Source organism: Melanostigma gelatinosum, assembly GCF_949748355.1.
Source record: "Melanostigma gelatinosum genome assembly, chromosome: 18".
Classification (NCBI taxonomy): Eukaryota; Metazoa; Chordata; class Actinopteri; order Perciformes; family Zoarcidae; genus Melanostigma; species Melanostigma gelatinosum.
Window position 1 is genome coordinate 8,360,222 of NC_136651.1, and position 18,278 is coordinate 8,378,499.

The window sequence follows — 18,278 nt, forward strand, 5'->3', positions numbered from 1 at the left end:
GCTTAATTGAAAAATTGTTTGGTAATTGTCTCAGGGTGTTGATTGTAATATGTGGGTTTGCCAGACTCCTGCAGTCTTATCGCTGTCAGATATATGCACGCACACCCACACACACACACACACACACACACACACACATACACAAACCATAGTCAGCAGCAGGAGAAATATGGGGAAATCAACCAAATGAGTTTCATTAGATTATTTATTTAAATAAGACTGTACTGAATCTAGACCTGAATTGAATCCTGACCTTTCTATTAATCCTGCTGGATATCCCCCCTCGTCTCTTGTCTCGTCCGTGGATTCCCTGTTATGTTCCTGTACGTTTTCTGTTCTGTTTTCACATTTCATTAAATACCTGCTTCACTCTGGTCTGGTCTGCCTTTGAGTCCCCCACCACACCCCGTGACACAGTAATGAGACCACATATTATACCTCTCAAGAATATGCAGAGGTGTTCATATAAATGTACGACTCATACCCTATTCATATGCATCAGTCCAACTTTTTCTAAGTCCACCAATTCATCAGATTCACCAGTGCTCTCCCTTTCCCCCACATTTAAAATCTGTGCATCATTGTGTGCAGACATTGTTCATCCTCATTGACAACCACGAGAGTGTTGAACAAATACAAGGGACAGCAACTGTCTCACATATTGTAGATGCACTTTACTTGCACATTGTTATTATTTATTTATTTTTTTACATTTTTGGACTGACTTGGCACATTCAAAATACTGTTTGTCTTCATTGCACAACATAAATGTCTCTCTGATTGTGAATAACAAGAACATGCATGTGAACAACTGAGATGTGGTCATATGACATTTACTGATCTTTTCTCGCCTTTTTTAAACGCAGATCCAACTCGAACTCCGGCTTTCCTGGAGCAGCAATAAACATATGAATAACAATCAAAGACGAAAAAAAAAATGTCCATGTGGCACTTTAAGTTACAGGCCTACGTGCTGTTTTGAGGCAGATCTCGCCGGTCATTGTACATAACAGCCCCCGGAGGATAGAACACAACAGCGGGCTCCTCGGGCGCGCTGACGGGGACCAGGACGGGCCCTTGATCGTCCATCGCTGGCTTCGTGGTGGCCGTGATCGGCCTTATTGTCGGCGAAGTCATCCGCCAGAAAAGTTTTTTCAGCGCTTTTCTGAACTCCCGCCTCATCAGGCAGTACAGAATCGGGTTCAGGCAGCTGTTGGAGTGCGCCAGGCACACGGACACGGGGAACACGTACACCTGCGTGTTGTAGTATTCATAACTGAAGTGAAGCACGTTGAGTTTAATGAGGATGCCCCAGGCTGTCAGCGCCTGGTTGGGCAGCCAGCAGAGGAAAAAGGATAAGACCACTATGGTGACAGACTTGGTGACCTTCGCGCGTCGCTTGGCGCTCGAGGTGTTGATGTTTTTGGTGGTGATGGAGCGTAAAAGGAGCAGGTAGCAGGCTGAGATGATGCCCAGCGGCAACACGAAACCCAGCAGCACTTTCTGAGAGTGATACAGTCCCAGCCAAAACTGCGCGTTTCCGTTGGTTTCCGGGAATTTGACAAGGCACAAGTCCTCACTGGAAACGCTCACGGTCGTGGAGAAAACCGCGTGCGGCAGCGCGGCGGAGACAGCGGCGATCCAGATGAAAACGGTGATGCACCGCGCAGGGCAGCAGTGTGGCCGCCGCCGCCTGCCCTTGAGCGCAGAGGCGAGCGACCAGTACCTCGTCACGCTCATAGCGGTGAGGAAAAACACGCTGGCGTACATGTTCTAGCCGTCACATAGGAGACTATCTTGCACATCGCCTTGCCGAAAAGCCACGTAAAGTCCAGCACGTTTTCCACCGCCCAGAACGGCAGAGTCAGCACGAACTGGAAGTCCGTCAGCGCCAAACAAGTTACGAAGAGGTTGATGGAGGATTTTTTCCACACATGTTTAGACTTCATCAGGTACAGAACCAGTACGTTTCCAACCAAACCCAGCGCGCACACCAGCGAGTAAATGACAGAGATTATAATCCTCACAACAGCGGCGCCATCTCCCACAAGATCTGTCTTGTTGAAGTCTGACAGGTGGAAGAAGTCACCGTCGGAGCTGTTGGTCGTGTTGAAAATGCAACTGAGGTTGGTGTTTGCAGCATAGACTATCCCTGCTGAGGTTTCGTAGTTAGTGTCCCCTGACATTTTTAACTTGAATCCCCGAGGATGTTTCCTAAAGTCATGCCTCCGAATCCTCGTGGATTTCAGGTTAATAATGTGAAAAAAGGTGCAGGTTTTCTGTGAATCGAAATAAAATAACTGCTGAGTATCCCTGACAGGTGACAACGATTTTCATCAGTGATGCTCACCAATTTTTCTCATGCGCGTATCAGCTCTCCACCCTTGAGAAAGCGACTGGGTGAAGCAGGAGCGCCAGTATAGTGCAGGCATTGCGCACGCATATTATGATTGCGAGCGTTTTCACATCACTCCGCAAAGAATATCTCGCGCAAGCAAGATTGTAACCAGGGAGAAAAACATTTCTTTGACCATTTTGACACACACTCTGTGTTAAAGCCCCCATTTCTGCCAGTTTTGGGATGTGTTGGAGAGCTAATTATTTAGAGAGACGTTTCACAGGTTTGACTAACACCAAAAACACATCTTACTCTGTGAACTCAGGATTTATTCCCAACGAATCAGAGCTGCTGACTAAAATAACAGTACAAATACTCATTTGGTGAGTTTTATTTTGTGTCTATTTAGTTAGACTGAAGTCTGTTTTATCATAAGTTAACAAAACACTTCAGCCTGTCTTGTGGTGTAAAAGAGAAACTTGAATTCAGAAGGTTTACGTTTTAATTTTTCTGTTTAGGTCTAAAAATATTTCCTTTATTGACACGAGCATTTATATTGTTTATTTATCAGACTAAAAGCTAAGAGAGCTTGGAGCAAACTCACTGCGCCAAGTTTAGCTTAAGAGAGTAAAGATGGACGACAGAAAATCTGAACATTATGATGTAATCTAAGCTAACTTTCCCTTTCATGCTCTCAAAAATTGATTAGATTCAGTTTGAACATATCAGACAGTGGCAACATGAGGCAAATTATATTTTAGTTATAGTTTTCATCATACGCGCCATCACACTAATGGTTTCCCGATCATCCCTCTTGTGGACATCTCGACAGCTAATGACACTGTTTACCCGCAGCCTCCTAAAATCTCTATGACTAAAATGTCCCTTGACTAGAAAATTGATTTGGTTCACATGAATCTTAGGAGGATTTTCATGCTACTTCTGGCAGTTATAATGATAAATATAGTCCTGGCCATGCAATTAAAATAGCAGATGTTTTAATGTCATATCTGGTTGAGATGGAATTAATAAAGTTTAATTCAGTAACTCAGACAGATCTACTGTGTCATAAATGATGTGCTCATTTTAAGATTCTGAAACCTTTAATCAGCAAAGTATTTAGAACCAGAGTTGTTAGAGAAATGGAGTAGAAAATAAAATATTTTATAGTATTAAGCATTAGAAACAACTCATAATAATTGTGTTATGTTACGTTTTTGTCTGTGTTCAGCATTTTAGAAGTTGTGATCGGTGTCCTGCTGACCTCCAGTGTTACTCATGCAAACTACAAAAACTGCACACATATTCACGTATTGATTTGATACAGCACACACACACACACACACACACACACACACACACACACACACACACACACACACACACACACACACACACACACACACACACACACTGAGTTTATGAAAGAGTTTTTTTTGTTACTAAGTCTCAGCTCCAAATCAAACATCTACATCAGTCTGGCTGGTATCTGTTTGTCTTATCAGCCTTCAGACACACCCCTCATATAGAAACTCCAGCATTCCTCAGCTGTCACTCTTTTGAAGACAGCCGGCACACAGGCCACCTGAAATTAGGTCAAAGATCCTGACACCTGTATTGTAAACAGAGCAGAGAATAGATGTCCTTCAGTACAAAGCTGCCTTTTGTTTCCCAGTTGTGAGAAAAAGGATATATAACTTCTACGAGGTGTTTTCAGTGTATTCGGTGCATTTTAATCCATTCTCCTCATACTTTGTGTCATTGTTGCCTTGGCACATATTTTGAAATGAGCCGACTCTTTCAGGCATTTTGAGGCAAAGCAATTCACGATAGCAGAAGCCAAGCACACATCAGTCAGGTCTTAGCTTCTGTCAAATTAAATCAGGTTGAAGCACTAAACAAACGCATAGAGCCAAGTGCCTTTTTCAGGATTCAATTCCAGCAGCGACCAAAACAATACTTTAATGAGGTTCGTGAAAAATATAAATGCAGCTAACCCAACACTGAAACCATTGTCTCATGCATTCACATCTTCCCGTATTGAATAAGATACATTTGAAAGAGTGTTCGAACCAAGGACAAAGTCAGATAGAAGATAATTCCCTTGTACCAACAGGGAATCAGTCACAATAAGTAACAGGACGATACTGCATAATGTTCACACCCTCACACTGGAATGTGCTGGCTCCTCCGACACGAGCTGGTTGTACAGCACCATAGCAACACAACAACTGTAACCAAAGTATGCTCACGTGAGAGGGAGCCTAATCGTTACTTAATCTCAGCATGTCTTGCTCATTTGTTTAAATTATCATTTTGCAAATACTGCAGTTTAAAAATTGACACCAGAACAAGGTTGTCATAGTTCATGGAGACGTTTATGTGTGACGAAGTATGAGTCTGTGGTGGTCTTCTGAACTTGAGCTCATGGGTCTGTGATGAGATGAAAACAGTCTGCAGATTGAGTAACTTTTCTCAGAAATTGGGTTGAGTTAGAAACACTACGTAATGTGGGTCTCATTGCAACAGAGTTTAACTGTTTTATGTTGATCCTTTTTCTGGACAAATTATTTAAATTCCCAGCACATATACAGGCAACATATTTATTGATAGGTGGCATATAGACAGCGGGAGCAGACGTCACTGACTCTGCCCTCTTCCTTCATTTAGATGCAATTGATACACGTAGATATTGGCTGACAGTTTGGAAAGTGTCTCATATACAGTGGAGCACTTTCACCTCAGTTGAGCCTCCACACACAGGCTCGGCTGTTCTGCCTCTGTAGCTCGGAGGCTGCTCGGCTCCAAATATACAGTTCAAAAAAGCCTCCATCACAAGTTCTCCTTGTCCTCCTCCAACCCGGGAGTCCAGAACTGCAGCCTTGTAGTACACGGAAGGCTCTGCTTGCATTGCTAATGTTGATGAGTAACAATATTCTGCGTGGGTTCACATGGAGGCGTTGTGGATAGAGGAATAAATAATGATGTAGATCAATAGTTTACCAGTTTACAAGCGTTAAACTAGTGGAAACAACATGCCACATAGATACAGCATACTGAAACAGTATTCTGTAGCTGCTGGGACTTGTAATATTGCACATTTCTATACATTAAATGATCTATGTATGTGACAGTGGAGTGGAGTGTCCTTACACAGTCCCATTCCTCTCTTTTTTCAGTCTCCCACGCAAACTAATAACCTGATCACCTGTTATTGCCGGCTGCCAGCTGGTGCCACAGCCTTTTTCGACATAGCAACAACTGATTGAGTGCTATGCAGTCAGCAGCTACAAGCGCCTGTTGCTGCACAGCAGCGGGAAAAAAGACGTCCAGCTCAGCACTCGCCTCCAACTTGTGTTTATCGTCTTCTTTTGTTCTGAAGCTTCATCAAATATCCAGACAAGGCTGCCATTTAAGAGGAGGGTGCAGACTCCTGTTCCCCAGCTGGATCTAACACAGCCTTTATCCACAAATGTCCCTTCTCCATTGTGCAGGATCCAGTCCTGTCCTGCACAGAGGGACCTCCTATAGGCACGCTGCCGTCACTGTGAGACAAAAGCCAGCAGCTGTCACATGAAGGACAAAATCCCTCATTGTCTAAACAATTCCCAGACTTGTGGTCGCGCACACTTCTCATACAGTGTTGGTGTGTGGTGGCTCTGCGGCGTCTGCCGTTAAGGTCGTGTCTGTCGTGCCGGTGTCCATCATGCGGAGCTTCTCTGTCCCGTTCCTTGGTTCTTCCCGCCGTCTTCCCCTCCGCGAACACAATCTGCACCTGCGACTGACAGACCTCATTTATACGCAGCAGTAATGGCAAAAGCTGTTCAATAATCATGCTTCTGTGTTAAATGAACAGGTCAACGACACTGGAAAATATGCTTGTTCACTTTCTTGCCGAGAGTTAGATGAGAAGATTGATACCACTCTCATATCTGTGCACTAAATATAAAGCTGGAGCCAGCAGCTGGTTAGCTTAGCTTAGCATTAAGACTGGAAATAGGGGGAAACAGCTAGCCCGGCTCTGTTCAAAGGTAAGAAACTTCACCTGCCAGCACCTCGAAAGCTCACTAATTAGAATGTTATATCTAGTTTTTTTTAACAGATAAAAACATACAAAACCAAAATATAAAAACCTGAATGAATAATAATTTGACAAAAGACAAACAAATATCTGTTCTTTGATAAAAAGTCGAAGCCTGAACTCTTGAGGTAACGGTTAACTACAAATGCCGATGTTCATTTTGGCAACAAACATCCAGTCACCTAGCTTAACATTCTGTGATGTGCGCTGCTAACGAAGGATGAAAGACAAAGATTATGTTATTCAGAAAACCAATTTTACAATCTGTTTATATCAATGAACTTTTGGATTCTGGGTACATTTTTGATGAATTTGCCAACTATGACACCTATAGTCTCGTTCACAAATTCAACAAAGAAAGGCATTTCGAATTTGATACCGTGCTGATTCGAGCCTCTGACTGGCCTCTACTCTTCTAAGTGGCGACACTTGCCGAGGCTCAACGTTATTGTAGTATTTCGACCCATTTGCCCAAAAAACTGCATTTTTTTCGTTCAGAAACAAAAACTAAGGAGAGGCTTATGTTTTTAGAGGTGCTGGTGTCGATTTGTATTGGCTTTGGACATAGCCAGGTAAACTGTTTACCTCCATTTCTTTCCAGCCTTTATGCTAAGCTAAGCTAACCGCCTCCTGGCTCTGGCTACATCTTTGACAGGAAGGAGTGCGGTATTAATATTTCTCATCTAACTCTCGTCAAGACAGCGAATAAGCACATTTCCCAAAAATGTCAAACTATTCCTTTTAGTACATTGTGTACATCAGTAAATCACTTTTTTTTTCTGTCGCTAAAGCACAAAAGCTTACTGTGAACAAAAGCAGATGAATACAATGACGAGGATGAGGAACACGAGCCCTGCGATGATGCAGGCAATTATGATTTGTCGTTTCTCTCCTATCCGCCAGTCTAGGTCCAGATATTCACACCTTGAGCCAATGTAACCCTGCTGACACCTGACACAAGTAAAGGGGGGAAAAAATACTTTCATTTATTTTATGTAACAGACAATAAAACAACGCTACTGCCTCTTTCATCTGTTCTGTTATAACTCCAGTGACTTTCAATTTCTCTTTCCCGTTACACTTTTCTTGATCACCATTATCTCCAGCAGACGTCTCTCACCTGCATGACGGTGCCTTCTGTGCTTCAACGTAACGACACTCCCCGTGGATGCAGTAGGTTGTTAGTTCCTCGGGACATTTTGAAAAGTGGCCGGTCCACTGCTCTGTATCTATTGTGCCAGCTGGAGAAATGAAATGACAACATTTACAATTAGTTTCAGAACGATTGTGTTCAGACAATTCAGTCTAACAACATTCCATCATCTGCATATGAACTAATCAACTAAAAAAGGATGACTCGTGAAAGGAATAGTTAAGCTTAAATGTCAAACTATTTCTGTGTGTCACGTTCTGTCAGCTTGCTTCTTTTTACACCCTCACTTCTGGCATGGCTTGATGGTATAAATACACCGTTTGCAATGCGATCCTAAGAGAAGTCCCGGTGAAGCATTGCCGGGAAAGGCCTAGTGTCATCAAATTCTCATTAACCATGTGTCTCAATTATTACAATTCCTCACTAAGTGAAACACATGCTGAGGTGGGATACAGTTACACATCAATAGCCAGTCTCCCTGTCTATCTCTTCTCTCTAACTTGCTCCATAAAACACACCCTAACACAGCTACTAGTAGAGGCCATAATGCTGAACTTCCGACCCCGACATTACACATAATGCTTCTTATGCTACAAGCTGCCGCTATCTTTGCGAGCTTGTAAACGAATACTGCTGTTCAGGCTCTCATCAATGAGAGCGCTCCAGTTGTTCACTGAAACAGGAGATGAGGCTTGCTTGCTGCCATGACCTCATTGTTCGAAAGGAAAATATCCAGTGACAAAGTTCAAAGGAATAGTTTGGGATACGTGTTTATTTGCGTTTTGGTGAGACGTTGGCTAAATATGAAGCTAAAGCCAGCAGAACTTGGTTAGTTTAGCTTTTCTTAACGGGAGAACAGCTAGCCTAAAAAATAAAAAATGTCAACCAGCACCTAAAATAACAGACTAACACGTTATTGTCACGCGGCATGGTGAGGACTCAAGCGTAGACAGTCCGATGCAGTGAGACAAAGGGTTTTAATGAAATACGAACACACACACACAGGGAATCCAAGGACGAGACAAGAGACGAGCAGGACGAGGCAGGGCAGGCAGACGTGGGGAACCGAGAGCAGGACAAGACAAACAGGCAGGCACAACACAAACTATGACCTGGCAGTGAGCGACTGAGGGACAGGAGAGTTGTGCTGATGCGGGAGAGCTTGATTACTGATCAGGGACAGGTGAAGGGAGTTGGACCGGTGCTGAGGGAGTGGCTGACAAGTCGAGTGTTTGATTAGCCCCCAGGTGAAGGGAGTTAGACTGAAGCTAAACAAAGACACAGAACACACAAGGCAAAGCCTGATCGTGACAGTTATATTTAATTTGTTCACTTGTAACAAACAAAAACAAAAAAAGACCAATTTGTTGAAATTGGAGTGAATACTTCGAGCCAGTGCCTCTGCAGAGGAGAATTTGCTAACAGACAGTTTAATTATTCCTCTGCTCTTCTTTTTCCCCCTTTTAAGCGTTTCAATGTGGTGTGTTTGTGTATCTGTGCTTTGCCCATCTTGCAATGAAACAGCCACCTTAAAACCTCAAAGCAATCATTTATGACACGGCCCTGCCCCCCTCCCCCTCTCCCCCTGTCTACATCTACCTGTGCAATTGGCTCCGTTGCCATGATGATGACAGAGGGACTCAGTTCGATTGGCAGACTCGTCGGTGGCATTCCGTTCTGCCAGGGAGTATTTGCATAAGGCCAGAGCTGCAGCCAGAAACACAAACAAAAAGCTGATCACACACACAGACACACACACACACGGGCTACACCATCACAACAAACAAATACATGCACGTGCACAATTGTGCAAACACATTTTAACCAATTTGTGATCACATTGCACATAAATAATAGGATTTACAGAAGAGATGACGGGGAGAAACCCATGATCACAATCAGAGTTATTAAAGAAGAGCTACTGAGTCACAATGACAGCCTTTTAGGGTTGGAGATTTCTCTCGTTCACGCCCACTTTTGTCTCTCTCTCACACACACACACACACACACAGACACGCACACACACCTGCTCTCTCTCTCACACACACACACACTTTCACTGCTCTAAACAAAAAGCATAAAAACTGGCCTGGCCACTCTTCGAGCAGAGACAGACTCGGTAGATCCATACATATATGAGGATATTGTAATGTCATATTTAATTCCACGTTGGGGACAACTGTTTTGACAATGACTACTTATCACAGGCGAATTATTGCTTGTGTATTCATTCAATCATTAACCAACACTGAAGTCTACTGTACAAATATAGCTCATGGGAAGAGCACTGTATTTAAAGCTGCATTACTTTGAAGACACATGGATGATGAAAAGGTGCGGCAACAATCAAAATAAGATAAAACAAACTCATACAATGCCATATGTCCCTTGAGAAGAACATTATCACTCGAGGCACACGTTAAAAACAACAATTATATGTAAATGTCAGTCTGCCAGTCCTGTGCTTACAACCGACAAGTAGAGAAAGTGAACATGATGAAAGAAGAGTCAATCTTACCTGTTACTATCGCTGCATAGAGTCTGTACACCTTCGCCATCTCCTCACTTGATAAAAGCGCTCGTGCGGAACGTGAAAGTTGAGTGTCATTGACAAACAGAGATGAAGCTGGATTAATCCTTCCTCAGAGGTCGATGACCTTTGAAAAAGGTGTGAACGAGCTGTGGAAGTTCCCCAGTGCTGTTTCGTATTGTGGTCCTTCATTGATGGCAGTCAGGCTCATAGTCATCCAGGAAAGCTCGAGGCTATAACCAGAGCACACACACAGCCCAAAGTGTCTATCTGGACTGTGAGTGGACTGCACTACCGTGTGTGTGTGTGTGTGTGTGTGTGTGCGTGTGTGTGTATGTGTGGGAATGGATTCAAAAAAGGGGTGGCACTGAAACCCAACTCTGCTCCCCGCCCACACCTTTAAAGGAGAATATGACTCCATTGAAGCTATGCAGGTTATTTCCTCTTCAAAGGACAACTGCACCTTTATACCATGGCTTTCCTTCTCTTAAGAATGAAGCGGCAGGCAGGAAAGCTTATTGACAATGAACAACAGACAGTTTAACAGCAGAGCCGTTCAGGGTCCATTTATATTTTCCATTGTGCTGTCTTCTGGGGGAACGTGCACATGCATATGAACTGTTTTCAAAGTTTGCTTTTGAGTCCTGCAGGGTACGAGTCACCTGACAGAAAGTTTAATGTGAAAGTTCAAATGGTTACAACTAATACCTGTACTTTACTTGAGTATTTCCATTTCCTTTTACTTTATACTTCACTACATTGCAGAAGGAAGTATTGTACTTTTTACTCTGCTGCTTTTTTACAGCTATAGTTATTAATTACTTCTACAAATTTGGATTTTTACAAACAAAACATATGATTAGCTTATAATATATTAGGCATTAATATGATATTGTGTAAAAATACTTGAAATGATCTCCCAATAAATCAGTGATAAAGATTCTTTAACTTGTAATCGTTAAAGTACTTGTAATTGGGTTTTCTACATTCTTGTATTGCTTCTTTTAGTGAAGTAAAGTATCTGAATACTTCTTCCTCCACTGGCTGGGGCTGTTTTGGGAGAAATTAAGCGTGACCAGCAGATGGCATAAGTTGACACTTTCCTTTAATGATTAAATAACTAGTTTGAACAGTACGCAGTGTTAAGTTATGGTTTCTAAGTTTATGATTAAACCCGTCTCTCTCATGGCGTTCTGGTGATTTTAATGTGGGTATATGAAAGAGGCCACTTAATTAGGGGAATAGAAAACATGAGAAACAACAGGATAGGCAGTGGAAAACAAGTTTTCTATGAAGGAATCAAGTGATGTGTTAAAATGCAGTTTTACACTCAGGTCATTTATTTAAAGCTCCAGAACAGAATCTCGTGCAGGTATGGAACGATTTTGTCTTTCAAACATTTTGCATGTTATTCAGGGTTAACATTTACAAAATTGATGTGCAAAAGTGAAGCTCAAGATTGCTCTCTGGTTTCTCAGATAATGTTAATTTTCTGCATCCTGTTCTGTTTCTGTTCATTCTCATGCGAGAACTTTAAAAAAAAAAAAGCAGGAACATGTGATGCACTCAGTGTGGTGTGTAGGTTTAAACAAAGGTTGTTAGGAAAGGAGGCATTAAGGGAAACTATTGAGACTCGTCCGAGAAGAATACCGAGAGGAAAAGGAAACGACAAAGTAGAGAGCTGTCTCATGACTGGCTCGACCTCTTTTAGGCTCATGGAAAATGTTTGTGTTTGGCAACTGCATGTCAACATCTTCAAATATATGTTGAATTTTATACAGAATATATGCAAATGAAGAATATTAACAGACACATGGCTAAAGATCTATAAATAAAACATGATTCATAATATCCTATTCCCACACTCTAGTGATTCGTGTCTCATATATAATCATGGCCTTGAGCTCGTAAATAAGGTCCAAATTCTCTCAAATTTGGACCGTTAGAGTGAAGTGAAGTGTGACTCTCCGCTGAGTGCCTTTGCAGTTTTGAACAGGAAGACGCAGTTTCCTCTCTCTCTGGCTGTGCTCCTAACTTAGACTGAACATCAGGAAGCCACACCACCGAGAGATTCCAAGGCGTGATTTAAAGCCCGGCTATAAACATCCGCTTTGTAAAATCCATCGATAATAGTTGGAATGCTGTTAAGCATTCCACTGTCCACTGTATGAAAGGTAGAACACACTCGTGCGGGATTAGCTCCCAAAAGTTATCTAAATAAAGACTAAGATGCAGTTTCTGTAATGCCCTTTAATGTGTAAAAAAAATAATAATAATTGTATTGCTGTAGCAAAACAAGACATTTATTTAAAAAACTGTTTGTAAAAGCATATCTAGCTTTTCTTAAAAAGAAACACACATGAATAAAAATGGTTACAAACAAAATGGAATTATTTTTCCTGTGTGAGTGAGACACCACAGCTGTGTCCACATCCTCTTCCTCTGCAAAAAAAAAGAATGCAAATCTTTTTATTCCCGATTTCAAATTCCGACATATTACAAAAACATGTTACCTACAATTCATGTAAACGGACCTTCACACGACAGCACAGGAGCGTGGCTCTCTGAAGGGGTTGCTGCCCGTGGGGACTCCCACCAGCAGGGCGTCTTTGCCTGCGTTCTGCAGACAGTACTGCTGCAGCTCTGCAGCTGCCTGGGACACCTGGGGAAACAATCAGGGACACATGTATTTATATGGTACTTACTGATATATTTCTGTATAAAGGATTGATAGTTATGAATTAATGGCTTTTTGAATGGCTAATGAATAATTTACTCATGCTTTATGCCATTAATAAGAACATAGTTTCCTAATGTTTTGATGCTGCAGCATCAAACTTGCTTTGTATTTTTAACTAGCTGTGTCGTTAATTTGCTGCAGGCTTATTAGAACGTGAGAAACACAGAACCTTTTATTAACGATATACGAGGGGTCGCCCCAATGAAGCTGAAAAGACAAAGCACAATGCTTGAGGAGGATTTCCCCCAAAAAACGTTTTCATAGGATTGTAAATCATCTATAAAGCATTCGTAAGTTATTTATGAACCATTAATAAATTAATAAATTCATTAATTAAGGCTTTAAAATCCCTATACAAGCTTTCCATATGTTGTACATTTGGCCAGTTGTTCAATTAGCATTTAAAACAACAATAAAACAAACGTGTAAAACGCAGCTGAACAGAAGATAAAAGCTAAAAGGAGTAAAGCAAGTGTGTGAAGTAAGCAATTAATAAAACAAAGACATTATAGCAAGTATTTTGAAATGTTTCATTGGTAACAGTATGAGGTGCGTGTGTGGAATGAATAAGAGTACAAAAACAAATAGTTTAAGTTTAAGACAGTGTTGGACGACCGTGCTGTCATAAGACAAGTTGGTGGCTAATAAATGAATACATTTTATAAAACAAAAGCAAAAAAATGCTACTGTAATGTGTTGAATCTAATACAAGCACGTAAACAAAACAGAGTCAAACAAATGCAGAAAAGCTCATTCAACCTTTAACCCTCCCGTTCTTTAGATTTATAATCTTCTCCCGTCTTTACCTTGATTCTCTCCACACTGGCCTCGAGCTTCAGTTGCTCGACCAGCCGTCGCATGTTGGATAAATTGGAATTAGAGGTCATGTTTGGAGGAAATTGTTTTTCGGGAGAGAAGAATTCCTGGAAAAAAAAAAGTCCCCTTCAGTCTTTCAACACAGGAGCTGACTGCACTAATGGGCAGCGAAACGCTCGAGGAGAAAGGCTGGCTGGGTTTCTTTCCAAATGACCTCAGTGCACTTCAGTATAGAAACAAGGAAAGGTGGAAGTAAACATGGCCTCCAAATCCAGATACACTTATTCAAGTATTTAGGCATATTCATCTCGTAGTGTAGACAGTGTACTTGCTCTACATTGCTGTTTTCCCAGTGAAGAAATATACAGTTTAACTTCACTCAAACTTTAAACTGCACCACAGATACAGAGAAAGAGTTTGAGAGAGGGGGCAGACATAGACAAGTAGAACCGGACAAGGAGGACGGGAGAGAGAGGAAGTTAAATTAAAGGAGCATCAAAGGAGGTGGGAAAAGGGGGAAAAGAGTGAGGGAAGATGAAGGAAAATGGCAGGAGGAAGCATCAAGGACAAAGGAAATGAAAGGTGGAGGAAAAAGGGGGAGAGAAAGGGTAAAGGGGAGACTTTCGATCCCCTCCTCTCTCTTGTTTTACTTCCACAAATGGGAGGATGTGAGAAAGATGAGGAGGAAGTTAAGAGAGCAAAGTAGGAAGAGGAGGCCGGTTGGAAGAAAAAAGGAGGCAGAGAAGAAGGTCTTGATTAGGAATGATAACAATTTCAAGAATTTAATTCAACAAAAATAACAAAAGGATTGCGCTTCAGCCTGATAAACAATATGTTTACTGTATGTTGTAAATGTCAAGTTATTAAGCTTAAACCTATGTTTACAAATAGTCTAAGTTACACATTAGGATTTAGGTTATTCAAACATTACAACCTATTCAATATTGAATATGTAATATACTAACTCAAAACATGAAACATGGCAATCTTACAAGCACACTAGTTAGCAATGAGGTTCAGGTTACATCCTACAACCTTCCTGTCTGTTACTATTAGCTGGGAACACAATCAAGACTCAAATATGTGTTTGAAATACATTTTTAAAAGTTTCTTTTGTTGTTTCAAATAAAGATTAAACGTTAACCAGAGACAATGAGAAGGGGAAATGCTTTCATTTGTTCTTAGTAACAGATTTAAACAAGGTATGTGTTAGTAATACAGCTTTTAAAAAGCCAAAACATGGAACACTTCCAGATGATATCACGTGAAATCTTGGTTGACGTCCCTCCAGCCGTCGGTATGTTCATTGGCTCTGCGCATGCGCTTGTCTGGGCTGCCTGAAAGTGCTGCGAGACGTCGTGCTGCAGCTGAACTGTGAATTACTAGCATACGAGCTGCGTTTGAATGCAGCTTCCCCCCTACTGAGACCCACATGGCTAATGAACTACAACACGGTCCGCTTGTGTCCTCATTGGTCCGCAGGTGATTTAGCAACAGGATTGGCTGTGCCTAAAGGTAAGCATTACAGGGAAGTAGGATAACCAACGTCCGAGGTGTTAAAACGAGGAAAGAATGAGCTGTCGCACTCTTTGATTCAACGCGTGTCTGAGGCTGTCGCAGACATGGTGGAGGTATTCACCGGGCGGACACTCGTGAATAAAGACGGCGAGTTCGTGGATCCCGACGAGGCGCTGAGGAATAAAGTGGTGGGGATCTACTTTTCTGCAGGATGGTGTCCGCCGTGTCGGGACTTCACACCCATCCTGTGCGATTTCTACACGGACCTGGTGGAGGAGAGCGACCCTCCGGCTCAGTTTGAGATTGTTTTCGTCTCCTCCGACAAGTCGACCGACGACATGGTTGAATACTATCACGACATGCACGGAGACTGGCTGGCTCTGCCCTGGACGGACGAGTACAAGCAGTGAGTTTCACAATCTGATGCAAAAGTTGCAGTTCGTGACTCTTCTCTTGTTTTACGTCAAAAACCACACTTTGCTGCAATTGCTTTTGCTTTGTTTTGTCGTTATGTTGTTCTGAGGATTTCACTGTGTTGCCTGAACAGCTCATTAGTCTGCTGCAGATTATCTAAAATGCTGACACGGGTCACCCTGTCAGGGATTAGGGTCAACAGCAGGACCGACTCCATTGGTCTGTTTAACCAGACCAGTGGAACCTAAAAAAAACAGTTTTTGTTTTCATATGGTCTTATTTACACATTTTTAGTGGTTGAGGTTAATCATTTACTTTAGTAAAAGTAGAAATACCACAATGAAAGTCCTACTTGGTGAACGTGTTACCAGCTAAAAGTACTCATTATGAAGGCAACAATGGCCTGTCAGCGATATGTTAATGTGTATTATTTACTCTTGTGTGAAGCTCAAGATGATTTTGTCCACAAAGCAGGATAAGTTTGCAGTTGTCCCAGTTGTTTGTTTGTAATGAAGTATTTTCTTTGTCTCCCTCAGTGAGTTGAAGCAGCGCTACACGATCACAGCGGTGCCCAAACTGGTGATCGTGAAGGAGAACGGCAACGTGATCACAGACAAGGGCCGCAAACAGATCAGGGACCGGGGCCTGGCCAGCTTCAGGTCCTGGCTGGACGCTGCAGAAATCTTCCAGAACTTTAAGGGTTAGAAAGCAAAGACGAGGAAGTCGTCGGACCTTCTTTTCACGACGGGCTACTGGAGCCACGATAGAGAGCTGAACAAAAACCAAAATATGATAGTTCCATGTTAGCTCAGTGGTTCCCAACGTGTAGAAGAAGGGTCAGAAGATGATTTAAGGGATATGAAAGAGGAAATGACATTTATGTTACACAAAATGTGTTTATTTATTCAGATTTAACAAAATTTTTCTTTTTTTTTCCCATCAAAGAATATAATTGACTTCTTAAAATCCTTTGAATGAAACGACATGAGAAGGAAAAATCTAACTGTGGTTGGATTGCTCATGAATCCTGCTTTAATGAGTTGTTTACGAGTAGATGTGGATTAGTTTTAAGGGTTCAAAAGGGTTGGAAACCCTTCTTTAAACATCCTATGCATTAAAGACAAACCTCAGGCATACCCACTATGGTTCATATGTAAAAAAAAAAAAAAAGATTTGCTTCATGGAAATTGTGCGTTTACTAATACACGCCAGCTACTTCAGTTTCTTCAGAAATCTATTCATACGTTCTTTATAAGCTTGTGCACTCACGAAACATGCGGGCAAACCTTGCTTTATTAAGTAGATATCTTAACATGCTTTTGTACATTTAAGGTTTGACTTGTAGTTCTACTTTGAGCTGCCTGTGTATTTTTGTATATTTTATTTTATATGAGTTTAGATGGTTATTATTATTATTACACTCTATATATATATATATATATATATTCATTCTGAGATTTATTGTCATTTGTTTTATCTCACACGTCTCTTCTAATGTGTTCGTCCCGTGTTTTAGGAACAAACCGAATAATTCCCCGTTGCCTCGTTAAGAAGCAGAAAGCCTGCGGGACCTTGTTTCCAACACGCTGGCACATTCACATCCTTGGTCCTAATTGCCCCCCCCCCCCCCCCCCCCTCGTGCTCGCTGACAAGGCTGTTATCACTTTGTATATGAAACATCCAACAGGCATGATGCCATTATGATGAGCGTGCAAAGGTCTGCTTTGTAATATCAAATGCTGCGAGTCTTCAGAGACCGGGTAGACGCCCCGAGGCTTCGTTCAGGGTTCACCTCGCCTGGAGACGGTGCGTCGCCTCGGGTCGGTTCAGGTGTGTTTTACGCCTCGCCCTCAATCACAGCTCCCAGAGGACTTCCTCACAGTCCATCCCTGAATGAAATGATGCAACTCTTCACAGTGAAGGAGAGATGGTGGGAAATTAAGCCTCAAATTTGCTAACGACGACCTATAACCGACTTAACTCTATTGATCTAATTAGCGTTGCTATTTCTCTGGTGCACTTTTGTGGACGTTGCAGTTCCATAGTCGACCATGTGGGGTCGCTGCTGTGTCACATATGAGAATAAATAGACTTTTCACAATTTAACCTGTGTTGAGGACCGTTTGCCCTCATCAGCCACAAGTTATCATTCAAGTATTACTTAAGTATATCCATTTAATGCTACTTTATACTTATGTGCATAAGACGTTATTGGTCCCTATAGGGGGAATTCAACATTGAAGTTATGAACACATTCATGTTTAACTTATAATCCAATAATATGATAGGCCTACTCATTCTGAAATGTGCCTTTTGGTGCTGTTAGTGCAAATGTTGTTATTTTACTTCTAATAGAGTATTTTCACTGTGCTAAGCTATTGCAACTTTGACCTAATAAGTAAAATAACTAAGTAACTACTTCCTCCGCCACCGTGCGATGTAATGATTGAATTTGATGATATATTAGTATGAGACAACAATAAGAAAGAAATGTGTTTTTTTTATGCTTCCTGTCTTTTTTGACAGAGAACCTCCCAGTTTAGATTAGGATGGATATTTTTGTCTACTTCACATTAATTGGAGTCAGTCGGACTTCTTGTTGTCTTTAGAAATGAAAGGCAGCAGTGTTTCCTGCCGCTGTAACGGCGTCTTGAATCAACTAACAAGGCTGTCTTTATGTGAGAGCGG

At 41.7% G+C, this 18,278-nt stretch overlaps 4 protein-coding genes across 5 annotated transcripts; 1 reads left to right on the forward strand and 3 right to left on the reverse strand.

Annotated features, from left to right (window-relative positions):
• Positions 1-811: 811 nt before the first annotated feature.
• rxfp3 (relaxin family peptide receptor 3) lies at positions 812-2,301 on the reverse strand. The gene is given in 2 exon segments (XM_079289502.1): positions 812-1,775; positions 1,778-2,301. Coding segments are annotated over 2 exon segments (1,218 nt in total). The 5' UTR covers positions 2,187-2,301; the 3' UTR covers positions 812-966.
• Positions 2,302-4,828: 2,527 nt separating this feature from the next.
• Positions 4,829-10,346, reverse strand: btc (betacellulin, epidermal growth factor family member). Of its 2 annotated transcripts, none has more exons than XM_079289221.1 (5): positions 10,091-10,346; positions 9,172-9,279; positions 7,540-7,660; positions 7,224-7,370; positions 4,829-6,119 (listed from the first exon to the last, which is right to left on the reverse strand). In XM_079289221.1, exons 1-5 carry the CDS (start codon positions 10,128-10,130, stop codon positions 5,972-5,974), a joined length of 564 nt encoding a protein of 187 aa, XP_079145347.1. In that variant the 5' UTR covers positions 10,131-10,346; the 3' UTR covers positions 4,829-5,971. The 2 variants fall into 2 exon arrangements, with proteins under 2 accessions (XP_079145347.1, XP_079145346.1); XM_079289220.1 differs by having other exon boundaries at positions 4,829-6,128.
• Positions 10,347-12,352: 2,006 nt separating this feature from the next.
• Positions 12,353-13,800, reverse strand: gng10 (guanine nucleotide binding protein (G protein), gamma 10). The gene is made up of 3 exons (XM_079290111.1): positions 13,649-13,800; positions 12,637-12,764; positions 12,353-12,544 (listed from the first exon to the last, which is right to left on the reverse strand). The coding sequence occupies exons 1-2, from the start codon at positions 13,727-13,729 to the stop codon at positions 12,639-12,641; spliced, it is 207 nt and encodes a 68-aa protein (XP_079146237.1). The 5' UTR covers positions 13,730-13,800; the 3' UTR covers positions 12,353-12,544; positions 12,637-12,638.
• A 1,246-nt stretch (positions 13,801-15,046) lies between these two features.
• Positions 15,047-17,034, forward strand: nxnl2 (nucleoredoxin like 2). The gene is made up of 2 exons (XM_079289559.1): positions 15,047-15,582; positions 16,127-17,034. Exons 1-2 carry the CDS (start codon positions 15,281-15,283, stop codon positions 16,293-16,295), a joined length of 471 nt encoding a protein of 156 aa, XP_079145685.1. The 5' UTR covers positions 15,047-15,280; the 3' UTR covers positions 16,296-17,034.
• The last annotated feature ends 1,244 nt before the right edge of the window (positions 17,035-18,278 follow it).